This window comes from Leptodactylus fuscus, chromosome 4 (genome assembly GCF_031893055.1).
Source record: "Leptodactylus fuscus isolate aLepFus1 chromosome 4, aLepFus1.hap2, whole genome shotgun sequence".
Classification (NCBI taxonomy): domain Eukaryota; kingdom Metazoa; phylum Chordata; class Amphibia; order Anura; family Leptodactylidae; genus Leptodactylus; species Leptodactylus fuscus.
In genome coordinates, this window is record NC_134268.1 from 105,946,225 (window position 1) to 105,960,994 (window position 14,770).

General features: G+C 39.9%; 1 protein-coding gene across 6 annotated transcripts in view; it reads right to left on the reverse strand.

Annotated features, from left to right (window-relative positions):
* Nucleotides 1-14,770, reverse strand: part of RELCH (RAB11 binding and LisH domain, coiled-coil and HEAT repeat containing) — a 108,929-nt gene that overhangs the window by 47,950 nt on the left and 46,209 nt on the right. For all 6 annotated transcript variants that reach the window (XR_012715459.1, XM_075270902.1, XM_075270899.1 and 3 more), the window contains 3 exons: nt 13,254-13,394; nt 11,812-11,976; nt 10,196-10,343 (listed from right to left, as the gene is read on the reverse strand). Coding sequence is in view for 5 of the 6 variants with exons in the window: in XM_075270902.1 (XP_075127003.1) it covers nt 10,196-10,343; nt 11,812-11,976; nt 13,254-13,394 (454 nt within the window). In the remaining variant the exon portion in view is untranslated. The remainder of the gene's footprint in view (nt 1-10,195; nt 10,344-11,811; nt 11,977-13,253; nt 13,395-14,770) is intronic.

Genomic DNA, 14,770 nt, shown 5'->3' on the forward strand with positions numbered 1-14,770 from the left:
CTTGTCTTACCATCTGGGAACCCTATACTAACACTAAGGAACTGTTCACATTAACATGGATTTATAAAGTGTTTTTGCATATTTACCTGCATGAGTGGAGTTGCACTGGGTGTGTCTCCCCTGATCTTATAAGAGGCAAGTCTGCAGCAACTCCAGGGTTTTATAGGGAAAACTGCAGAGTATTATGGGAAATGTCTAAGGTATAAAATGATTCCAATTCCCAGAAAGCTGGGTATGTGTTGGTGAAGTTCACATGATGGATAGTTTGTGAGACTACAGCAGCCTGAGGTACAAGGTGTTTGTTGTATACATTATGGAGATTTTCTGAAGAATTATTATTTTTTGTTAAAACTGGACTTCCTGAAATAAACTCCTTGGATTCTTGTCATCAATCAAGGTCCGATTGTTTTTTTGAAAAAATCCCATGCTTCACATATGGTGTCAGAAGTGGGATGATTTTTGGAGTATTGCTGTAAGTACTCAAGCCTAAAGAAACAAGGGAGTTATGTACAAGACACGTTCCTGGCGTATTAATGCAAAGCCACCAACTAAGTCTGCAAAGCGAACTGTTGCAAGGAAACTGGTGAATATGGAAAGTCAAGGTGTCAGACAGAGAGCACTGCTAGAGGAGAATGCAGAAGTGCAAGGAGCCACAGCTGCTCCATTAACTCCAAGTGTTGCTGAGCCTTCTGAAAAGACTTTACCAGAGAGCATTGCTGACCTTATGAAATGGTTAACTGTGCAGCAGATCAATGCAGAAAAAAGGCAAATGGAGGAAGCCAGGAGAAATTGCGAGGAATTGCGACGTCAGGATGAACGCTGGAGGGAGCTGTTTCAAACCCTGAGACCCCCTGTTGCTTGGAAAGACCCTCGCATGACAAAACTTTCTCCAGAAGATGATATTGAGGCATATTTAACCACATTTGAAAGAATTGCACATACCTGTCAGTGGCCTAAGGAACAGTGGGTGGTAAGACTGGCGCCATATCTTACTGGACAAGCCCAACTGGCATATAGCCACATGAACATGAATGATGCAAATAACTATGACTTGGTTAAAGAGACTATTCTAAGGCGATATGACATCAGTGAGGAAACCTACAGACAGAGGTTCAGAGAACTCAAGTACAGCTACACTGATGGTCCAAGGGAAGTCTTTACTCGCCTGCAAGACTTATACATGAAATGGATGAAACCAGACAACAAGACGACTGAGCAGATTAGTGAAGCAATCATACTTGAACAATTTTTACAAATTCTTCCAGCTGATGTTCTTGCTTGGGTTAAAAAACATCGGCCCAAAAATGCTGACAAAGCTATTTCTTTGGCAGAGGACTTTATCCTAGCAAAAAGAGACCTAAGCAGGTCTGCAACTGGCCCAGCCAAACCATTCAGAACTTTCTCTGGAGGGAGAGGTCAAGAAGCCAGAAGTCCATTAAAAACTGTCACCAGTGAAAAAATGTGCTATATTTGCCAAGAAAAGGGGCACATAGCTAAATTTTGCCCCAGGAAAAGCACTAAAGGCACAAAGTCTGGATTGTTTTTTGCTAGCAGTGACTTCATGCTGCCAATCCAAGTTAATGGACAGAACGTGGATGCTTTGCTTGATTCTGGCAGTAAATTAAGCTTGGTAAAGGAGAACCTAATAACTCAGAAGATGGACTCTCCCAAAGTGCCAATTACTTGTGTTCATGGAGATACAAAAAAATACTCCACATCAAATATTGACCTGCAGTTGGATGAGAAATGTTTTACCATGCCAGCAGTTGTTGTTCCAGAACTACAAGTACCAGTGATCCTTGGAAGAACCACACCCGGATTCAAAGATTTGCTAATGGGGAAAAGCCAGCTGTCTGCTGTGACTACCAGAGCTAAAGCAAAGGCACACAAGAGAGGTGAGACTTTGGAGGACATTTTCCCATTCCATGAGGACATCATGGAGCCGCCATCATCAAAGCCTCTGAGAGTTCCAGGACAGCAGGATGTCTCTAGGAGAAGAGTTTCCCTGGATGGCAAGTATAAAAATGCTGACTTGTGGGACACTGATATTGCATTTGAACAAAAACAGGACATTGACTTATATGCATTGTATGAACACGGTTTAACTAACAGTAAAGTGGTTGCAGAAAGTGGTAAGCAGCTTGTTACACCCTATTACCTGGTGGAAAACAATATTTTATATAGAGTGTGTAGTCACCCAAAAACAGGAGAACAAGTGCAACAGTTAGTTGTGCCAAAAAAGTTTAGACCAGAAATTTTGAAATTAGCGCATGATATTCCTGTTGCTGGACATTTGGGTTATAAAAGAACTTTGGCCAGAGTACTCTATCGGTTCTATTGGCCTGGAGTTTATGATGAGATCACTACTTACTGTCGTAGTTGCCCAATATGTCAGTACACTGCTTCAGCTCCTCCCAAAGCAGAGCTTATACCCTTACCAATAATTGATGAACCATTTAATACTGTGGGTATGGATATTATCGGTCCACTAGAAAGAAGTTCCAAAGGTAACCGTTTTATTCTTACAATTGTTGATTACTGTACCAAGTATCCTGAAGCCATACCTATGCAAACAGTTACTGCTAAAAGAGTTGCGGAGGAAATTTTGAAGGTGTTTAGCAGGGTTGGATTACCTAAGCATATCCTTACTGATCAGGGGAGTAACTTTACATCTTCCTTTCTGTTAGACGTTTATAAGCTTCTTGGTATACAGCCTCTCAGGACTACCCCTTATCATCCACAAACTGATGGGTTGACTGAACGGTATAACCAAACCTTGAAAAACATGCTTAGGAAATTTGCACATAATGATCCAAAACTATGGGACAAATGGTTGCCCTTTCTATTATTTGCCTATCGTGAGGTTCCACAAGAGTCTACAGGGTTTAGCCCTTTTGAATTGTTATATGGGAGACGACCCAGGGGACTCTTGGATGTTATTAAAGAGGTATGGGAAGGTAAAGATGGTCATCAGAAGAATGTGGTGGAACATGTATTGGAAACGAGAGAGAGATTAATGAAATTGATTAAGGTATCTCATGATAATGTCCACAAGGCAAAAGTTTACCAAAAGAAATGGTATGATCAACATGCCAAAAATAAATCAATTAAAGTTGGGGATAAGGTTCTTCTCTTACTTCCCAGCAGTGAGAATAAGTTGTTGGCCAGATGGCAAGGGCCATATAAAGTGGTTAGACAAACAGGTTCTGTTGACTTTGAAATTGAAACCCCAGATAAAAGACAAAAAATAAGGTTTACCATGTAAATTTATTAAAACGTTGGATTGAACCAGAGGTTGGTCCTAAAGATAACACTACGTGTACTATTGTAGCAGAGTCTTCACAAGATGTGTCTGAAGAAATGTATGATTTGTTGAAAAATTGTGCTCACTGGTCAGAGGTAACATTGAATCCAAAGTTATCTAAAGAGCAATATTGTGACCTGAGGAAGATTATTGGGTCTAGTTCACATATTTTTGGAAGTAAGCCTGGCCGTGTGTCTTTAGTTTCTCATACAATAAATACTGGAGATCATCCACCTATCAGACAGAGACCTTATCGTATACCTGAAAAATTAAAGGGTAAGGCTGAAAATGAGGTTCAAGAAATGCTTAAATTGGGAGTTATTGAACCCTCTAAAAGTCCTTGGTCATCACCTGTAGTGATGATTGGGAAAAAAGATGGGACAATAAGATTTTGCATAGATTTTCGTAAAATTAATGCTATATCTAGTTTTGACAATTACCCAATGCCGCGTATTGATGAGCTCATAGATAGATTGGGGTGTGCAGAATATATTTCTACCCTAGATTTATGTAAGGGGTACTGGCAAATTCCACTTGATGAGAAATCAAAAGAAAAAACTGCCTTTGTGATGCCTAATGGTTTGTATCAGTTCAGAAACATGCCATTTGGTCTTCATGGTGCTCCAGCCACGTTTCAAAGAGCCATGGACTTACTCTTGAAGGATCATACGGAGTACAGTGCTGCTTATTTAGATGATGTGGTAATCTTTAGCAAATCATGGGAAGAGCACTTGTATCACTTGGAAAAGGTGATAACTGAAATTGGGAAAGCAGGATTTACAATTAATCCACGTAAATGTGCTTTGGGATTCCAAGAAACAAAGTACCTTGGGTTTATTGTGGGTAGTGGTAAAGTAAGGCCAGAGATATCCAAAGTACAAGCCATTCAATCCGCGACTATTCCAGCCACAAAGAAAGAGGTCAGATCCTTTTTAGGTCTTGTTGGCTATTATAGACGTTTTATTCCAAACTTTGCTACTATCGTTGTTCCCTTAACCGACCTAACTAAAAAGAACAGTAGAGAGGACGTGATATGGACAACAGAATGTGATTTAGCTTTTGAACAAATAAAAGAAATTTTGTGTAAAGAACCAGTCTTACAAAGCCCAAACTTTGACAAACCACTTATTGTACAGACGGATGCATCTGAGGTGGGACTTGGGGCAGTCCTGAGTCAAGAGATTAATGGTGAGGAACACCCTATTCTTTATTTAAGTAGGAAACTTTTTCCCCGTGAACAAAAGTATTCTACAATCGAGAAGGAAGGGCTGGCGATTAAGTGGGCATTGGAGGCATTACGCTATTATTTATTAGGAAGAGAGTTTACTTTAGTGACGGATCATCATCCCCTCACTTGGATTCATACCATGAAGGACAAAAATGCCAGAATAACTAGATGGTATTTAGCATTACAGCCATTTAAATTTGAGATACAACATCGGTCAGGGTCCAAGCACCAAAATGCCGATCATTTGTCTAGGTATGGTGCTGAAGTGAAAGCGGTCTGAAGAAGGACAAGCTTCTTCTTAAGGGGGGAGGAATGTGAAGAGGTAAACTGTTTTGTGTTATGTTTACATGTAATTTCTTCTTTGTAACCTTAGTGGTGGTACATAAGTCCCCAGATCTGGTAATATCTCTGTGTGAATGTTCTATTACTGCTTCTTATTTCTTTCTTTCCTCATTAGGCTGGCCACCTAATGCTCTATTTTCCTACTATTTCTTGTCTTACCATCTGGGAACCCTATACTAACACTAAGGAACTGTTCACATTAACATGGATTTATAAAGTGTTTTTGCATATTTACCTGCATGAGTGGAGTTGCACTGGGTGTGTCTCCCCTGATCTTATAAGAGGCAAGTCTGCAGCAACTCCAGGGTTTTATAGGGAAAACTGCAGAGTATTATGGGAAATGTCTAAGGTATAAAATGATTCCAATTCCCAGAAAGCTGGGTATGTGTTGGTGAAGTTCACATGATGGATAGTTTGTGAGACTACAGCAGCCTGAGGTACAAGGTGTTTGTTGTATACATTATGGAGATTTTCTGAAGAATTATTATTTTTTGTTAAAACTGGACTTCCTGAAATAAACTCCTTGGATTCTTGTCATCAATCAAGGTCCGATTGTTTTTTTGAAAAAATCCCATGCTTCACACACACGTAGCAGATTTTACCTGCAAATAGAATCTGATTAAGCCTTGTAATGCTGCTAAATAAAGGGAAATGTAATACAGAATTGGTATGATGCAAAATAAGGTAGTTTTAAAATGGCTCGGGGGGGGGGGGGGGCAGACACTTAGGCTGTATGGGGCCCCAAAATTCCTGATGGCAGCTCTGCTTATGTGGCCACAGAACAGACTGCCCAACAAGACCCCGCACAAATTTTTGATTAAAACTCATGTGCCCGTTGAAGATTTTTAAAGGGCACATAACAAAAGAGTATTTTACTGAGGCTTTTTTTTTACTGATAAAGTAATACATGAAAGTACCAGGAAGGTTTGCGGAAGTTCTGATTCTTTGCATACTTAAGCTTTAAGAAATGACATGTAAGTTAGTAAGGAGTTAGAGGCACAGTTTCATTCACATCATGTTAAAGGGGATATCCCATGAATCATTTACTTACCATAAGTCCTGAAATTCTGCTATTTACTTTACTTAAAGGGATTCTACCACTAAAATATGTATTTTTTGTGCTTTAGATGTCAGAATAGCCTTTAGAAAGGCTATTTGTCTCTTACCTTTGAAGTGGTCTCTGCGCCGCCGTTCCTTAGAAATACCGTTTTTTTTATCGGCATGCAGCAATGGGGGCGGGCCCCCACTGCTGCCAGAGAACTCTCTCCAGTGACGCTTCCATCTTCAGCTGCATCCTCCCCTTCTCTTGTCGTCTTCTGTCTGGGTCAGCTCCGACACCTGCGCAGTCGGCTCTGCCTGTGAGACACTAGTACACTAGTGAGACACTTAGAGTAGCCAACTGCGCATGCCGGCCGGCGGCTATTTTTTTCGAGGCCGCAATTGCGCACACGCGCAGTACGCTACTCTAAGTCTACGTCAAACAAAAAATGGCCGCCGGCCAGCATGCGCAGTCGGCTCTACTAGTGTCTCACTGGCAGAGCCGACTGCACAGGCGTCGGAGCTGACCCAGACGGAAGGCGACGAGAAGGTGAGGATGCAGCTGAAGATGGAGAGAGTTCTCTGGCAGCAGTTTGAGAGCTGGGGCCCACCCCCTTTGTTGTGAGAGAATTCATTTGCATACCGGTAAAAATCGGTATTTCTAAGGAACGGAGGCGCGGAGACCATGTCTAAAGGTAAGAGACGAATAGCCTTTCTAAAGGCTATTCCGACGTCTAAAGCACGAGAAATACATATTCAGTGGTATGCTCCTAACATAAATAAAATCTTTTCTTTTTTTTCACATTTATTTTTGCCTCCATAGGCCTCACCTGAACCTGGCTTCTGAGATCAGTCTCCTTCCCTCTCTGACAGCTGAGCATATAGGCCTGTCTTACTACTCCTGCACACAGAGGCAGGTCAGGCCATAACACAACCCTTGTTATGTTTTTTTGTCATTGTTTATATTAAACTCAATCAATTACTTTTTGGATTATTCCAATCACTAGTAGCCACTATTTTACTCATCCTTGCTCCTGTTCAGGCCCACTTCGGTCTCCAAGTGGGATGGGGGCATACTTGGTGCCCATGGGAGGCGGTATTGGATTGGAGCCGGGATTGTGAATATCATTATTACAGCCTAATGTGGGGGCCCATAAAAGGGTGCAAACAATTTTGTGGGGGCCATAAAAAGGGACAATGTATTGTGCAGGTACCCATAATAGAGTACATAATAGGGGGCAATGTACAATGTGGGAAGATTTGGTACAGAGTGCGCGTGGACTAAAGTTTTTGATTGCAGGGCACCTAGACATAATTTTGCTTGCAGACACTGAAATTACAAACCCGCCATTGCCTGTAAAAGCAAACTTGCCATCTCTTCCGAAATGTCTGCAAGGTTTCCTCAACAAGGTGATATCATAGAAGAGTGGGCAAATCACCCAGCAGAATGATATGTATATGCCGGGCTCTCTGTCACATTATATGTGACTTGGGCACTTTATGTGCTTGCACACTGCAAAAGAGCGGGACGACCAGGCACATTAGTATTCAAGTGACAAAAATGGGCTTGTCATACACCAAAAGCAGTATAAGAAAAAAGTTGAAACCGTACTCTGCTAGCACCAAGGGCATTACTATTAATTCCTACTGTACATAAATATACTTGAAAAATAGATTCTTGGTCACATTTTGATCAAACTGTATAAGCACATCTGCAACCCCTAAAATTACTCATTTCTCTTTGAGCTTTGACGTCCAATGAATTAAGGGTAAGTGCATTTCAGCCATATTACGCATAGCATAATATCTTTCTATGAACCTCTGACCTATGAATGAATTAAGAGGGTGTGTAGCTCAACCAAATCTAATTAGAATCCGCCATGGGCATGGCTATACACTTTGAACACCAGGTGGTATCATTCTATGTAAGTGGCATAATTTAACAGTACGTAGATAGAAAACATTAATTTCATAGATCATAAAAACAAAGCAAAGTAACTTTACTTTTGAATCAAAATATATTTTATATGAGATACAAAAATGCAGCATGTGCATCTAACTCTTCTCAAGTGTTCTCCAAGGGCCCTTGATACAATGGAAATCATCATGATAATTAAAATGGACAGAAAGAAAACATGACAATTTAAGTCCTCATTCTGTAAGACTATGGAAAAATAGAGCACCAACTGCAATTGGCTTGTGGAAGAGATCGTTTGGCAAAGAGGCAGGCAACAATTTATATAGTAATTGCAAAGAACATTAGATCTATTATCACAGAGAAACATAAAGCAACTTGAAACTTAAGGGAACAGAAGCAGGTTCATTTGTTACATGAACACTGTTCCGAAAACAGACAGACTCTATGGGATATTACACAGTCTCACATGCTGGGACAGCTGAGTCAGATGCAGGAAAATCACATAGCCAGCAAATCTATTTTAAGGGCTACTAGACAGACTGTGATAGAAATTGGAAAAATCAAATCAAACTCTCTGTGTGTACAAACCACCAGTGCTATAAAACCACTACTGTATGGTATGCAACTAGAGACAAACAAAAAAAAAAGAGGAACACTGAAGTGGCTGCCAATAATCACAAGAGGTAGTCCAAGACATACAGACACAAAGAACTGAGACATAGTAGGCTTCATGCCTGCACAAGAAACAATTAACAAAAAGCACAAAATTCTAAGGATTCAAGAAGTCACTTCAGTATCTGTGCAAGATCACCTCTACACTAGGTTCATACTAGTGTTTAAGTTTCTGTTCTTTGGGTCTGAAGTTATGCTGAAATCAACAGAGGGAAAAATCCAGCTTGTGGAATGGGGAACAGAGTTCCTGAACGCTATTGTGAACTAACTCCTAGCCATTTATCACTGGCTGCTTCTCTTATGCTAGGTTCACACCAGCGTTTGGTCTCTGTTCTGAGGTTTCTGTCCTCTGCATGCACAAAACAGAAACCTGTCAGACCGAATCCGGCCGTGAGCGCCGGTGAGCGTTTTATGCCTCTGCTGTGAATCTGTTTTTTTTTTTTTTTTTTTAAACTGGACACAAAGTCCTGCATGTCCGACTCTGTGTCCGGTTAAAAAAGACGATTTCGCCGCGGAGAGCACAAAACGCTCACCGCCGCTCACGGCCAGACACTTTTCAAACCCATTCAAATGAATGGGTTTGAAAGATGCCTGCAGGTTTCCGTCTCCTGTCCAGTTTCGTGCAGGAAACGGAAACCTGCAGAACGGAGAACGGGACGCAGATGTAAACCCGGCCTAAGCAGCATCTGCTAATAATCATATGTGTAGGACCACTATGAATCTCAGACTGATGAATCTGTCAAAGATATACAGATAAATCGCTTATGTATATGGCCAACTTAAAGTAGAACTCCCACAAAAATGTTTATTCCCTGGCCTGTGAGAAAGGCACATGATGTAATTTGCAGTGCAGGTACTCTTCTTATCAGTTGCTATATTTCTGAGTAATCTACTCTTCTTTGGTCCACAGTGACGTCATGTGACCAGCAATACGAATCCCAAACGGACACAGCTTTTCATGTGTGAATAGGAAGTCAGTTTCTCCATTCATTTCTATGAGGCTCACATCAAGCCTCTCAAATAACCGAATGGAGAAACTGACTTCCTGCACACAAATGAGAAGATGTATCAGTTGGAGAGTCTTATTGCTGGTCACATGACACCACTGTTGTGCAGAAAAGAATAGATTACTCACAAATACAGCCATCATAAAGAAGATTTCTGCGCATGCTCAGAAAACAGAACAAAAAAAAAACAAAAAAAAAACCCCACAGTGTAAAAACGGACAATAACTGATGCTAATGTGTCCATTTATTTTAACTGATCCATTAAAGCAATCAGTAATAAATAAATAAATAAGTAAATAAATAAATGGACATTAAAAGCAGTTAGAGTCCATTAATGTCCGTTATGATAGGTGCCTTATTTCTGTCCATCTAACGGCCATCCAACCAGTAGTGAAACGCTGCCTATGCAGGAACAGCTGAGCTGCGTGGCCAGTAATGATATCTACTGAAATGAATCGGTGCGTCACTTATTGAGAAGTAAAAAAGCAACATCATCCAGTGGACTGGATGTGGCGATAGCCCCATACAGGAACATCATATGGCACCTCACTCAGTCATCCTGATAACATCTGCTGCTGATGAGAGATGGGAAGCCTCTATCCAAATTACATAAAAAGCAGGCTGACATTAATATAACGTGTTTCTTCAAGTTAATATTTTTTTATTATGGATATGTCCATTCTTACCTTCTATCTGCAATATTTCTCCCTGAAGCTTGGCTTTATTTGTAAATGGTGCATTTTGTAAAACAGTAGCAAACAGCGAGGGGATAAGAGACTGCAAGGCAGAGAGATACATGTGTAGCTTGTGTTCATCCAGCCCATGTTCTCCTTCCTAAAATAAAAAAGGAGTACTGAGGAAAGAATGCATAAACGCAATTGCAAGGGATGGACCCCAGTGATCAATGGATGGGGGAAAAAATATACACAGTCGCAAAAATCCTTTTTTTTCCTTATTTTATTTTAGAGAAAATGTTCACCGGAAAGCCTATAAGCAAGATCACAAGACTAGTCTAAATTATACATTGTTAAATAGCACCTAACCACACTTAGGGCAGCTTAACAGTTTAACATAACATATTAAGAAAGCTATGAAGAATTTGTTTTATAACAGATCTCAAAGAAGTTATATGAATTACATTCAAGATCTTGTTAGTTGTCTTTTTTTTTTCTGTGATAGCAGAAATATGTTTGGCATTTTGGCGGAGAGGGAAAAACTACTTTAGGCTAACATGGTGGTCTATGTAGACCACTAGCTTTTTTTTTCCTCCTAGCGTTTTCCGCCTGAAGAAGCGACATGACCTTTCTTCAGGCGGAAAACGCCTGAAGAATTGCATAGAAGTGAATGGGGTGCAAAAAACCGCGCGGTTTTTTACCGCGCGGTTTTTTGCACACAAAACCGCGCGTTTTTTTGCAAAAAAACGCGCGGTTTTCGCCTGCAGTTTCTATAGCACATATAGGAAAAAAAAACCCTAGCGAAAACCGCTAGCGAAAACCGCGTCAAAAACCGCGTGGAATGCAAAAAACAGCGTCAAAAAAACTCCCCGAGGTTTTTTTACCTCGCACAAATAAGCTAGGCGGTTTTCACGTGTGAACTGACCCTAAGACCGCATGTTGTGGAAACGCGGCTTTTTTGGTTGCCAAAGCCAAGAATGGCTACAAAAGGAATGGGAATTATATAGGACGTTCTTTTACTTCTCCCTTCTGCTCAATCCATTGGCTCAAAAAACTGCAGCAAAATCTGCAACAATAAAAGCTGCGTTTCCTCAATATGGGGCCTCAGCCTTAAAGGGGTATTCCCATCTACATAATTATTTTTAAATTTGTAGATAATTAAAAGTTAAACATTTTTGCAAATATAAGTAATTAAAAATTCTGCAGAGTTTTAAAGATTTTCTCTAACTTTCTTAGTGGTGACAGTCTGTTGTCTTGATCGGTTGCCATGGATATGACCACTAATGCAGAAACTTTCTAAGGTCAGAAAATCAGCCATGATTTTTTTTTTTTATCATGGCCGGGATATCTTCTTATACATGTAGTGTCCCTGCCTGATAACCCATCTACAATAAGAAAATCGTAGCTGGGATCCTGCCAAGTCCCAGACCATAGAAAGTTTCTGCATTAGTGGTCGTATCCATGGCAACCAATCAAGATAAAAGACTGTCACCACTAGGTAGCCGGATATATCCCCCAATATTAAACAGATTGGGTGGACATTTCATTTTTTTTTTTAAAGTATTTTTAAATAAATTATGGTTTTATAGTGTTAAAATCAGGCAGTTTCACTCATTAACTTTACTTACCCTGAGGAGTTTTTCGATTTTGTTAAGAAGAGTGGGAATAAGGTGGCATTGGAGATTTCCAAGCTCCATTGTCCATGCAGCATAGGCTGGTAAAAACACCTGGTGAGTGGCACTCACTACTCTTTCTGAGGGGTCCCCCAAGGCAGTCAATAGGAGTTCAAAACCCTGAAGACAAATCACATGAATGAGTGTTATAAAACAGTTATCTATTTGAGTACATACAATGCATTCAGAATGTCTTTAGACTCTCTCACTTTTTTCATATATTGTTATGATACGGCCTTGTGCCAAGTTAACATTTTAAAAAAAAAAAAAAAAAAGAAAAAAAAAGAAAAAAAAAAAGATTATAGCCTCCAGCCTTCATGGGTAAGTTGCCATGACGTTTGCACATCTATATTTGGGGATTTTCTGCAGATACTCAAGCTTTGTCACACTGAGTAGGTACCATAGGTGGACATTCATGATTAGGTCTCTTCATACATGTTCAATTACATTCATGTCAGTGCTCTGGCTGAGCCACTCTAGGACATTATCAGAGTTGTTCCTAAGTCATTCCTCTATTGTAATGGCTGTCTGCTTTTGACCATTGTCTTGTTGAAAGGTTAATCTTCAGCCTAGTCTAAGATTCAGTGTGAATCAACTTTTCACTATGAAGATCTACATATTTTGCTCCATTCTTCTTTCCCTCAAACCTGACCAGTCTCCCTGTCCCAGAAGCTTAAAAACACACAAATAACATGAAATACAGAGTATCCTTTTGATGCATTTTTGCCAACTCCAAACAGGCCTTCAAGTGTCTTTTACTTGAGAGGCTTCTTTCTGGCCACTCTGACATAAAGCCCAGATGGGAGCTCTGCAGTGATAGTTAACCTTATGAAAGTTTCTCCTATCCACACACACTATCTTTGGAGCTCAGCCAGAGTGACCACTGTGCTCTTTGTCTATTGCCAAGGCCTTTCTCTCCTGATAACTTAGTTGGGTGGGGCTAAGAAGAGTCTTGGTTGTTTCATATTTCTTCAATTCTCATGGCTTGGTTTTGGCTCTGATCTGAAATGCATGTCAGCTATGCGAACTTAAATAGACACAGTTGTGCCAGTCAATTCAAATTACCATATGTAGACTACAATAATGGTTGTAGAAACATCTCAAAGATAATCAAGAGAAAATGTAGGTCCCCAGAGCTGAAGTTCAATTATAAAAAATACATGTTCGTGATTATTATATAAAGTGAAGAACAAAACCCTGATAAGGGGGGGGGGGATTCAACTTTTCAGCTAATTTGCATAAGAATAAAATTTAAATTTTTATGAAAATGGAGCTACATTGCAGAATAAGAAAGGCATCTTTGGAAAGAGTGCTGACAGACTCCCTCTAAAGAATGCAGAGTTGAAGTTGGAGGTGTTAAAAGTTCCTCTTTAACAACTGTCTGTTAATGCAGTTACCTGTTGATATTTATCTGGATCATCAATGTATCCCATAATTATGCCAAGACTTTTAATCACTGCTTCCCGCACCATATCAGCTTTGTCTTCCAGCAACATCTGTTGCAACATTGATAGCACTAGAGAGCTTCTTATCTCTTTCTGAAAAACAGAGAAACCTACATTGCTTTGGGGTAACCACAGACACATTTCGTTATTACAACATAAAATTTCCCATTTTCATATAAAATAGCCATGGTCTAGGAAAATACCTACTACACTGTCTGGAAATAGTACAAACTTTGTAAGAAATTTTTCAAGGTGGGTCATAATAAATGAATACTGAGTTATGTGATGTTTGTTTGCCAGTAGTTTAGAGAAGAAAAAAAAAGACCAGACATTTTTCTAAAGCAGGTTTGGTTAACACATTACTGGTTTTGTATGACCAGTATACCATTATTTGCTTTATAATACTCAAAAACACTAAGCCAAACACCAACCCCCATCCTGTCCTTTAAACTCATCCTCTATGCCTCCTACGAACTCCATTTCCCCCCAACAATTGAATGTTAAGGGAACTGGCTGTAGTAGGAGTCCACCCCCCCCCCCCCCCCCCCCTTTTGCACAAGTCTGTCAACTTTTCCTCACCTGAAAAACAAAACAAAAACAAACTACAAAAAAAACCAAAAAAAAACAAAAACAAACTGGTACATTAACCCCAAGTTTGCTGCAGGATTTCACAATGAGTCCAACATTGTCTCGTGTATGCTTTTATCACTCATTTTTAGTCTATGTGTACTGTGCACAGTAGGTTTTATTAGGAGTTAAAGTGAAAGTCATTCAGAGGATGAAGGCCCCCATAGCCCCTCTCAATAACATGCATGGCTCATTTATCTCCACCTAGACACCCAGGATTATGTTTCAGGGCTTGCTGGATTACCAGGACCTAATGAGACCTTGAGCATTTGCTTGAGAGCCCCCTCGTCTCCCTTTTTCTCTCTTTCACTCCCTCCCTCTACTAGTAGTTGCTCCACCCCTCTTTCTCTTTTCTAAGACTGGTCTCCCTCTAATGGTTTCCCCCCTCTGAACCTGTTGTGTTATTGTTTTGATCATTCAAAAAACTGATCTGTTATTTTGTCTAATGGATCAGATATGTTTATTTTCTTTTTTTTTCGCTTATGCTTCTACTGCTGTAAGTCACCAATTCCAGTGGAATTTGGTTTCTCTCTGATTTGCCAATGTTTGTAATTTGTTTCTCTTATTGCGAAACTAATTAAAGAATTTCTAAATAAATACATAAAATACAATACAATACAATACATCTGACAATATTAAATCCTAAATCCAATTTATTAAGCAGAGAGAGAAGTAATAAATAACAGAAAAACAAAGAACTCTGGGCTCTCAGGTCTATACTACAACACTGGTGGTCTACACTACACAATGACTCTGTGTCTGTTCCCTTTGAAATGAATGGAAACCACAAGATGGAAGCTATCTTCTATCATGTTGGTTTACTTTTGTAATGGAAGATAAAG